This window comes from Eschscholzia californica, unplaced genomic scaffold, assembly GCF_041429995.1.
Source record: "Eschscholzia californica isolate CP2 unplaced genomic scaffold, dmEscCali1.0.p SCAF_4, whole genome shotgun sequence".
NCBI classification, from domain to species: Eukaryota; Viridiplantae; Streptophyta; class Magnoliopsida; order Ranunculales; family Papaveraceae; genus Eschscholzia; species Eschscholzia californica.
Window position 1 is genome coordinate 31,833,057 of NW_028238461.1, and position 11,916 is coordinate 31,844,972.

Consider the following 11,916-nt stretch of genomic DNA (forward strand, 5'->3'; position numbering starts at 1 on the left):
TATTATTAGGGTTAGTATTATATTAGAATACGAGAACCTGAAAACCTAATAATTAATCAAAGGACATAAATTATTAGTTTCGAGAGCGATAGGATAAATCTGATACATTATGTTAGTACTCACCGTTGAATTTTAGATAATGTTAATAATGAATATGAATGCAATGCTTCCTTGATTGGGGATTGAACTTGCCTACTCGAGAATTAGGTTTGTGGAAATCTACTACAATTGGGTTTCAACCAAGCTATTTTGTTTTTTAGGTATTGATTGTGCACTCATTGTATGCGTTGCTCATGGATCCAGTTTAAAGGTCTCAATTTTCGATTTTAAGTCAGTTAGCTTGAGATTTTGGATTTGGGGCGCTACAAAATGAAATGGTGTGTTGTTGTTGTTGCTGTTGTTCCTGGTAGGAGAGATTGTTCCCGAATTCAACTTATGTCTGCTGGTCAACTCTTAGCTAGTTATGGCTTCTTTTCTCATCTTTCAGTTGTTTGGGGGTGTCTGGCAGAACTGTATTTAGTGAAGGTAGCCCAGCCTTAACTTTTTGTAGGTGGAGGTTAGCTTTTTGCAGTTCTTGTAAAATCAAAATAAAACCTCTGATGAGAAGTCTCTCTCTTTCTTGATCATCTGCGTAGTCCGCCTGCAAAAAGAAAGTATCTGATACTTATTCAATATAGTCCTTAATAAGAAGAGTAAGCATCTTTGTTTAAGATAAGCTCAGACCTAAAACTCTAGAGAGAGAAAGAGTGCGAGATGATCCTGAAAAAAGCTTGCCCTAACTTAACAACGGAATGTTTTCTTCTCTTTCAATTTGCGTGTGTCAAAGCTTCTTCTGTCGATAACAATGGTTGCAAGATATAAGCTCTTAAGATGATAAAGGTCAACTTACTTGCAAATCGTAATGGATCTGTTCTTCTCTTGTTTGTCTGAAGATTGAAATTCTTCTTCTCTCTCTAGGATTGATTATTGACGTAACACTATCTTTCTCATTCTATCTTGTGCTTCAGTTCTTCGATGCTCGTTTTCCATTTTATAATTCCACGATTGATGAAAAAGTTTTCAGATATGACAGATCTGTGTCTCAGCTAAATCTGTGGATTAACTGAAAAATATGTAAAAAAAATGGGCTTTAAACAAAATTTTGGTTTGGGCTAATATGAAGCATGAGGAAGTTTGGGCTTGAGTAAACTAGTGGTAGTAAAAGAAGCCCAAAAAATAGGGCTCCATTAGTTAGTCAAAATATAGAAATCGAGAGTTTCTTTTATTTTTGATGATCTAGAACAATCTAGAGAGAAAGTAGAAAATATATTCTTGAAAGAAGATTGTCAATGAAGAAAATGGAAGAAATCTATGGGTATGTATCTAAGATTATTACCTAGTTATGAATGTGTTTCTTTTGCTAATGAAAACAACAACATTAGTGTTTATGTTTGATGAAGATTTGAGATTGGAAGGTTAATTAATTTGACTATATTGTGTTAGATTGTTTATGTTATAGTTGGTGTATCTTCTTAATCTCCAACAAATGGTATCAGAGCCACATTAGTTTATCATTTCAAATTTTGAACATTTTGAGACCTAGGGTTTATGAAATTTTGGGGATCTTGTAAGAAAATGTCAAATATGATACAACCTCAAATATATAGGTTAACTAAAGAGAACTATGAACATTTCTGTATCTAAATGAGTGTATTATTGGGATCTCAAGACTTGTGGGGTATTGTTCAAATGGTTATGTAGAACTTGTTGGGTTTTACACCCTTCTACTAGTGTTTATAACGGAAATAAGACATCTAAAGTCTACACTAGTATTCCCAGGATCACATGCATAAGCCCATAATAATACTAAGTAAAACTAGAAAGATAAATACCTTATTCGCTAGTTTTCCCTCAAACCTTTCCAATTGCTTATGAGAAGACCAAGAGCTTCAAGCGTAGTTCCTCTACTTGGGACACGAGCAATCAAATTGATCTCCCACCTTGTTGTTTAGCTAGCACACCAATGGTGGTTGGAAGAAGAACACCTTTCTTCTTGACTAGATAGATAGTAATGGGAATTAGCTCACTTTCTCCTCTCTACTTGATGTGGTAGAGTAAGAAAGCTTAGAGAGGAATTCCACACCTTATTCTCTGTCCTAAGAGTGTTTATATAGAACCCTAATAAGAATCCACCTCCTTTTAGGTTTCCTAAAACACCCTTTAGAATAAGATTTAAGGAAATTGTCGAAAATAACAACTATTGATATTTTCTCAATTCTCTAAGGAGATGACGTCCAAACCCAGCCAAAATTGGTAGATTTAATTTTCATAACATAAGGAAACGTCCCTCCAAAAATCAGCCTAATCCGAGCCCTAAAAGTGCTCGAATCGGTCTAGGCCCAAAAATATCTACAGGGATACAAAATTAGCTTAAAAGTCTGACTCAATTTCTTTAGAAGAAATTTGGGCTTTTTCCACAAGCAATCAAGAGAACAAAGTGTTTGTTGCTCGTGATAGTATTCTTATAGTAATTAACACACCTAGTAATCTGGGAGAAAAGTACTAATTATTACAATAATAAGTGGGAGAAAAGTATAAGTCGAGTTAATTCGACCATGAGAAAAATCATGAAAAGTCATGAAGAACAATCATGAAAAATGTACAGGCCGATTAAGTTCGACCAAGAGCAACAAAACTGTTGAAAGACAGTAAAACCGCGGTTCCTCGGAAAAGGAAAAGGTAAAGATTGGATCTTAAAAACCTACCGCACAAAAGCGAATGTAATTCGCAGGAGAACTCTCAAAGTAGTTGAAAGTGTCTCTAAAGGAATATCTCAAAGCTGTTGAGAACATTCCAAATTGTTGTTCAAAAGCCTTTAAGGTCAAAAGAAAAATCTCAAAGATTCAGAAGATAAAGGTTATTTCTGAAGAGATAAATAACCTGCGCAGAGACGGAAACTGACTCTAGATTTTGGCTAGAAGCCAAAAATCATCATGGAATCCATATCTCATCAAGACATGTAGCTTGATAATTTAATTCAACGGAAGACATAAATTAGTTTTCCGAAATTGAAAACTGTGAAGGATGGAAACATTCATGTTTCCCGGAACCAGACAAGACGAATAAGATTCCTCTAGTCCAGTTGTGTCCATTAGCATGCTTCAGAAATCCATCGACGGATTAAAAGCAAGCAAGAGTTAGAACCTTCGATTCATAGAGACAATCAAAGAAGTTTGATTCCTGAGGAATGAAGAAAAATCTTGAATCACGAGTTTCAATAAGGTAAGTGGGAGAAACAAACCTTCCGGGTCCGTATGCAGAGTACATACAAAACATTGAGTGCGACATAGGATGTTGTATAACAGTAACAAACTAACTCAATAAAAGGACCACACACAAAGATAAAATTCCATTTTGGGCATCTGAATATCTATAAGCATAGATCAAAAAGACGATAGGGTTAGAGAGACTCAGTACGCTGAGATGCTTGAGATCCGAAACCGAAAATCTAAGACTCGGAAAAGTCTAAAAGAATTTCGACCCAAAAACTCATGACAAAGAGCGTTGCAACACTTGGAGTCTGAAAGACATTGATGAGCAAGCACGCGTGAGAGAGACATCTATGTTAGTAAACATAAAGTCAATCATGTCGGACATGATTAGCATTTAGACATCCAATTCGGTTTGAAAACCCGAGACACTACTCAAACATCCTAGAAGGCTAAAGGATGAAAGTAGTACAAATAGTTGAACAAGTCATCATAGCCAACTTCCAGACATGGAAGGAAAGTAGGCTTAAAAGTGTTTAAGTCGTAACTGTTGCAAATTTTACATAAGAAATTAAAAGCCTTAACTCTAGTAAAGATTACTAGAAATTATCAAGGTTGAAGATAGCAATCTTCAAATTAATTGATAGTAATCAAAGTTTAAAAACCGACTACCACGATAGTCAAACTAAACTGTCACCTAAGACATAGTATGAGATTCATACACTCGTTATCGGAAGAGGCTCAGATTTACAACTCTTGTTATCGAAAATAATAGAGTTATTTCGCAAATTGTCTAAATTTGGTTTGGTATTTAAACGACAGTCCATAGACAATAAAACATTCCGAATAGGTTTGTCAGATACGTGATCTGATGAATGAAACCCTATTAAGTGAACTTTGAATATTTATTGTCAAATCCCTAGTCCAGGTCATTGCATGGACAACAATGACTCACGAAGACTAGCATGGGAGTCGATGGGATAGCGCAGTTTCATGGGCTATAGGAATAGTGTATTCGATTCGACTACGTGGGTGTGTAAAAGGTTTACACACTGGATAACCCTCTAATGAGAAATACAACACTCTTGATGAACGTCAAATACTTCTCATAAGACAAGATTGGAAAGATTCCTCAAAACATGAGTGCTCAGCTCATCTAATGTAAGGAACGTCCGACTTTGGTTCCATTAAACGCCGCCCCGTAAAAGGAGGTTATAAAAACGGATACTGGGAAGGACGGGATAGACATGAAGCTGAGTGGGAGCGCAAGAGTGGATTATGTCCTCCTAACTATGTTAGAATACAGTGTCCTCGGGCCACGTGATGAGCAACAACTGAAAATGCATGGTCGTGCTCAAATGGATTAAAAGTTAATCATTTGTTTTGACAGTTGTACTCGAGATCAAGAAAGTCTGAATGACGTGACGTATCAGATGGGATACTAAGTGACATGGGAATCGAGCATTGTACTTGTTCTAAGTCCAAGTGGGAGTCTGAAGGAGTTGAAGGAGATGTCCTTCGACCAAGGTGACAATGCGAACAATTTGTCAGATAGGACAATTGATGTAGAAGATCATCAAGTCCGATTGATTTAGAGATCGTAGAGTTGTAGCTAGAGACCAACTACGATCGTCGAATTACGAAGTAATTCGCGGCTAACTTCGATCGGATCCTAAAACGGGTTACACATAAGAGTGTCAAATTGATCTAGGATATGACTAGTGGGAGTGAGATATAACAATGGGAATGTCCCATAAACATATCTCATAGGCCTAAAAAGGAATTAGGCAAAGATAGTACAACAGGGCCAAAAACAGGGTTTTTGGGCTAGGCCGATTCGGGCATTTTTAGGGCTCGGATTGGCCTCATTTTTGAAGGGAAGTTTCCTTATGTTATGAACATCAAATATGCCAATTTTGGCTGGGTTTAGACGTCATATCCTTAGGGAATTGAGAAAATATCAATAGTTGCTATTTTCGGCAATTTCCTTAAATCTTATTCTAAAGGGTGTTTTAGGAAACCTAAAAGGAGGTGGATTCTTATTAGGGTTCTATATAAAAACTCTTAGGGCAGAGAATAAGGTGTGGAATTTCTCTCTAGGCTTTCTTACTCTACCATATCAAGTAGAGAGTGAGCTAATTCCCATTAACTATCTATCTAGTTAAGAAGAAAGGAGTTCTTCTTCCAACCACCATTGGTGTGCTATCTAAACAATAAGGTGGGAGATGAAGTTGATTGCTCGTGTCCCAAGTAGAGGACCTACGCTTGAAGCTCTTGGTCTTCTCATAAGCAATTGGAAAGGTTCGAGGGAAAACTAGCGAATAAGGTATTTATCTTTCTAGTTTTACTTAGTATTATTATGGGGTTATGCATGTGATCCTGGGAATACTAGTCTAGACATTAGATGTCTTATTTCCGCTATAAACACTAGTAGAAGGGTGTAAAACCCAACAGTTACCGCCTTCCTAGTGAAGAATGTCCTGCATAAGCCAGATATGTATGGACGCCTGACTAAATGTGCAGTCGAGCTAAGTGAGCACGACATCACATACCAACCAAAGAAATACATGCGCACTAGCTAAAGGAATCAGCCCTGGATAGATAAGCCAGCCCTGGGTAAAGAAAGCAGCGCTAGACAAAGAAGTTGGTCGTTATTTCCTAAGCGGACCTGTTTCCCATATACCCGTTGAGACGTTACTGTTATTAAAGATGACAATTGGCCAAGAATATAATCAATATATCCGTTGGATGGGAGTTACGACATCCCCATTCATGGTAATAGCTCCATGCGTTACCACATTCAAGGCAAGAGCTCACCACCAGGTGACGGTTGACCAAAACGTACAGTTGACCACAAAATTCTATATAAGGATCAGCTGGTGATCGACTAAATGGTTGAACGACGGATAACAACACGCGACATCCAAATTCACCTGCAATCAACTAACCACTTGTTCTCTCACCCACAACGATCATCCAAACCTCTAGCAGGCGACCAACGACTGCTACTACCACCTGATCAAGGAAGAGGAGTAATCATTCTCTCTTCTACAACCACTTGATTAAATAGCTGACGAGTGAACTTTCTCTCTTCAGACGACCACTTGATCAAGGAAGACGAGTGAACTTTCTCTCTCTAGACAACCACTTGATCAAGGAAGACAATTTATCTTTCTCTCTCCTAACGACCACCTGTTCAAGAAAGGCAACTGATCGTTTCTCTCTCCACACGACTAAGGGGTGTAACCACTTTATTTCACTTGACGACCAGAGAACTAGGCAAGCATACACCCGGTTGTATCACCTTCTTCCACAACGATTGTTTTGCTCGAATAACATATATACTCGATAGCTCGAACTCTGTTTACAATTCCTATTTACAATTTGCAATGTTTACTGACTTGATCGTCGAAGCCCCCTTAAGTCGGCACCATCCCGTGTCCCATGAGACCTCACGGTCACGTGTATTGTTGTCTCTTTTGTCACAGGTTAAGCCCAAAGACGTCGTCGGTGCCCTTAAAAATATTAACAGGTGAAGGTCCGACTTCTGGTCAATGGCTCGGTCTCTGCTGACTTCATGACCCGCGAATTCTTACCCTCACAGGGATCTAGAACCTTGATGTGACATCTAACTCCTAATTGGTAGTCAACCAACTTCAAGGTACTTACCAAGCCAAAGATGCTAGGATGACAGCCTACTTGGAGCATGTCAGAGAAATCCAAAGACACTTCCAGTAGGTAAAATATGAGCAGGTACCCAGCGCTGAAAATGGACAAGCAGCTGCCTTGGCAAACCTTGGCTCGCCAGTCCAGACCAAGATAAGTAAGGACATACCCCTGGTCCTGCTCTGGTGGCCAGCCGTCTAGAAGAATCGAACTAGAAGTAGCAGTTACAAACATAGCTGACACCTGGATGACTACTGTCATAAAGTACTTGACTAATAATAAGCTTCCTTCAGAAAAAAAATGAAGCCAGAAGATTAAAAGTAAAAGCTGTGAGGTTCTGTATACTCGACGGGCAATTGATCATGAAGTCTTATTCAGATCCTTACCTCAAATGCATCACTCAAGAAGAAGGTAAGTATGTTTTAAAGGAATTACACGAGAGGGAATGTGGCAACCACTCTAGCGGTCGCAGCTTAGCCAATAGGACTCTGTCTGTCATCTACTATTAGGCGACCATGAGGGCTGATTCAATCGATCATGCCAAACGATGTGACAAATGCCAAAGGTTCGCCCAAACTTCTCACCTCCCTCTAGAAAAACTAAATTCCATACTATCACTTTGGCCTTTTATGAAATGGGGCATGGACATAGTGTGGAAACTTCCCACTGCCCAAGGCCAACGCGTATATATGTTGGCCATGATCGAATATTCTTCTAAAAGGATTGAGGTCGAGGCCTTCCATCAAATAAAAGACAAAGAGGTCATGAGTTTTCTCTAGAAGCATATAATTTGTAGGTTTAGGGTACCTAAAGAAATCGTTACTGACAACGGATCCCAATTTATAAGCTTTGCCTTCCAAGACTTTTGCAAGGATTGGGGCATAAAGCTCAACTTCTCAACCCCAAGTATCCTCAAGGCGACGGCCAAGTCAAATCATTCAACAAAACAATCATGAACTCTCTAAAGGAAAAACTGGAAAAAGTTAAAGGAACCTGGGTGGACCAACTACCCGCAGTACTATTGGCTTACCGAACAACTGTGCGGACGCCAACTGGTGAAACCCCTTTCTCATTAGCTTTTGGTTCTGAAGTTGTAATCCCAACTGAAAAAGGAGTCCCTACTACACGATACCAATGGACTGAAGAAGAAAGTAATTGGGTCGAGCTTAACCACACCTCGACACAAACTGATGAGCTAAGAGACAGGGCAGCTATTAGAAACCCCATCTACCAACAGAGAGCAGCAACTCACTATAACAAAAATGTCCGAGTCAGATCCTTCAAAGTTGGGGATTGGGTGCTTCAAAAGGTTTTCCTGAACACCAAGCAGACAGGAGCAGGCAAATTGGCTCCTACTTGAGAAGGGCCTTACCTGATCACCCAAGTAGTGGGACAGGGAGCATATAAGCTCCGTTCACAGGAAGGTCTGGACCTCAAGAATCTCAGTAAGCATCTCACAAAGTGGAACAAAAGAGTTTTCGGTAACATTGAGATGAATATTAAAAGAATCATAGAATATCTTCAGAATAATAAAAATAGCGAAGAGATTAGCTGTCTGAACAATCAGTTAGAAGAATGGTACAGATATCAGGAGAGCTTATGGAAAGAGAAATCTAGAAATAATTTCATCGGGCTAGGAGACAAGAACAAAAAATATTTCCACTCGCAGGCCATCCAACGTAATCGCACCAACAAAATTATGGCCATTAAGGATAATAAAGGTGACTGGCAAGAAGGGATCAACAACATTCAATCCGTCTTCACCTCCCACCTTCTCCACATCAATACCACTTCCAACACCAGACCAGACCCCAACATCCTCAACCTCTTTCATAACTCCATCTCCCCTGATCAGAATCATATGCTCACTGTTGTCTCCGATCACGAAGAGATTGACAGAGCTATTAAGGGTCTTAAAAAAGAAGCGGCCCAGGGCCCGATGGTTATCCCCCTTTCTTTTTCCAGTCTAATTGGGACACGGTGAGCCCGGATATTCACAACTTAGTCCATAACTTCTTTATCTCAGCAGATTTACCCCTTGAAGCCAATCATACTCACATCTGTCTTATCCCGAAAATAGCTACCCCGCAGTCCCCGGCTGACTATAGACCTATTAGCCTCCTTAATACCACTTATAAGATCATTACTAAGATCTTGGTTGATAGACTTAAATACACTTTATCTCCTATTATTACCCCTTTCCAAGCTGCTTACATTCTTGAGAGACAAATTTCGGATAACGTTATCATTGGCCAAGAGATTATTCGTTCCCTTAAGAAGATGAAAGGTGCTACAGGGTATTTTGGACTTAAGCTAGACATGTCCAAAGCATTTGATATGATTGAATGGAATTTTCTGACCGATATTATGGCGAAGCTAGGCTACTCTGATCATTGGATCAAGATGATTAACACCTGCATCTCCACCTCCTCCATGGCTGTGCTAGTCAATGGTTGCCCGGGAGACACGTTTTACCCTTCCAGAGGTATTAGACAGGGGGACCCGCTATCCCCGTTCCTTTTCACTTTAGCCATGGAAGGTCTCAGTCGTCTTATTGCAGCTGACTATGATACAGGCAAGTTCAAAGGTTTCCCCACCAACAACCCTAACCTAGTTATCTCTCACCTCCTCTTTGCGGATGATTGCATCATCTTTGGCAGGAATTCTCTCGACAACATTCACACCCTCAAAGCCACCCTTAAAACCTTTTGTGACTCTTCTGGTCAAATGATCAACTATAACAAGTCCAATATTTTTTACTCCAAGAACTCGCACCCTAAATTGAAGCGGATCATCATGCGCTCTCTCAAAAGTCAAATATGCCTCCACCTCTGAGAAATAACTGGGAGCACAGATTTTCATTGGGGCTCAGAAGAAGAAGGTTTTCAATGACATCATCCATCAGATCAAGAACAAACTAGAGAAATAGAACCACTCATTCCTTTCCCAAGCTGGGTGCACTGTCATCATATCGGCAATAGCAGCTGCCGTACCCCGACACCAAATGCAATGCTTTGCAATTCCCAAAGGCACAAGCAAATGCATTTCGACTGTCCAAAAGTCGTTCTGGTGGGGTAGGTCTAGAGGCATATGCACCAAATCTTGGTCTGCTATTTGTCTCCCGAAGCACATGGGCTGTCTTGGTATTCATCGCCCCGAACTCGATAACATAGCTATGTTAAGTAAGTTAGCCTGGAGAATCAAAGCTGAACCTCAAGCCATGTGGGTCCAATTCTTAAAAGCTAAATACTTCCCGCACACGGAGAACCCAGGCCCTGTTAAATCTCATCACTCTTGGCAATGTAAAACCATCAGAAAATACCTAAATTATATTGAAGAGTTTACTACATGGGAAGTTCACAATGGAGATAAGATTAATATATGGGAAGACAAGTGGATCCCCTCTCTCAGCAACCCTCCTAGCAATAATCATCAATCTAATCTTACAAAGGTCTCTCAACTGATCTCGAATAATGACTGGAACGAGGACATGTTGAATAACAACTTTGATGATGCTACCAAGAACCTTATTAAAACTATCCCTATTAATGAAGATGGTGAAGATCAGAAGAAATGGATCCTTACAGATTAAGGTAAGTTCACGGTTAAATCTATGAATAATCATCTTTGTACCAGTATGAACTCCCTTATGCCCCAATCGCCCGACTGGAAGTTTATTTGGTCTATCCCTACTGTGCCTAGAATACAAATCTTCATCTGGAAAATTTGCTCCAAAGCTCTTCAGGTGAGAGCGAGAATAGGTGAATATATTGACAATAATCTGAATTGCCTCAACTGCAATGAAATTGAATCTATAGAACATGCTCCTCTACACTGCCCTTTACCTAGAATTTTGTGGTTCTACTTCAATATTATCTCCATTAATATTACATCAGTGACTGACTGGATCTTCTCTTAGGAGAATGCTTCGAACAAAGGTAAAACGGAAAGTAACATTCACTATGCTACCATCTTATGGATAATATAGAAAACCAGATGTGACCACTGCTTTCAAAATGAAATCAACTCTATTACTACAATCAGAACCATGATTAAAAACTTCCCGAAAACAATTCCCCCTGGAAAACAATAAATCTATCCTTCAAAATAGATGACAACCCCAAGAACAGTCCTGCTTAAAAATAAACGTAGATGCTTCCTTTATAAATGTTGAATCTGTAACAAGTACCAGCTTAATAATACATGATTCGAATTCGAAATTCATATAAGCCCACGCAACTACTATTAGAAGTCGAACCAGTGAGGAAAGCAAAGCCATAGCTATCCTGAATGGAATGCTACGGCAGAAGCAAAAAAATATAACAACATCATCATCAAGAGTGACAACATCAATATCCTCAATAACATAAAGAATGGCAGGCAAGGAATTCAATGGCAATCCAAAATGCACATCCAAAAAATTCATGAAGTAAAAAAGAGGCTGCAAAAGGTGCAATTCAAACACACGATCAGGAAATACAACGCTCTTGCAAACAAGCTAGCGAAATGGACCAGGTTAAAGAATAGAACAAAGACTTGGCATAATGTTCCCTGTTTTCTTGTTAATCTTTATTGTAAGAATGTTTTAATTCTTAATATAAGAGGCAATGTTTCAACAAAAAAAAAACTTATTTGACCTTTACTTAATTGGGGGACACAACTTTTAGAACTCAAATTTAAAATAAGAATTAACCTCACTAGTACGTTCGCCTATTCTGCCAAATACAAATTCCATGATAAGTGTTGTTTTACCCACTCCAAACCCCCTCCCACCTTTTCCCCCTAATAGTCTTATTTTTCCCTTAATCGATAAAGAGCTAAAAGATCCATTAATTTAATCCAGCTTTAAAAATAGATAATTGGCTACCTAATTGTAAAGAGGCAGACATAGATCTATGAATAGAAGATTGTTCAAGTATTTACAGGACCTAAATTATCAACATGCCCTCAAAGAATGTTAAAAAAACAACTAACTGCCATTTTTCATTATTATTATTATTAT

The 11,916-nt window shown here is 39.0% G+C and overlaps 1 protein-coding gene across 1 annotated transcript; it reads left to right on the plus strand.

Moving 5' to 3' along the window:
- The first annotated feature begins 7,866 nt into the window (after window positions 1-7,866).
- Window positions 7,867-8,274, plus strand: LOC147544150 (uncharacterized). The gene has a single exon (XM_086635638.1). The coding sequence runs from the start codon at window positions 7,867-7,869 to the stop codon at window positions 8,272-8,274; it is 408 nt and encodes a 135-aa protein (XP_086491764.1).
- The last annotated feature ends 3,642 nt before the right edge of the window (window positions 8,275-11,916 follow it).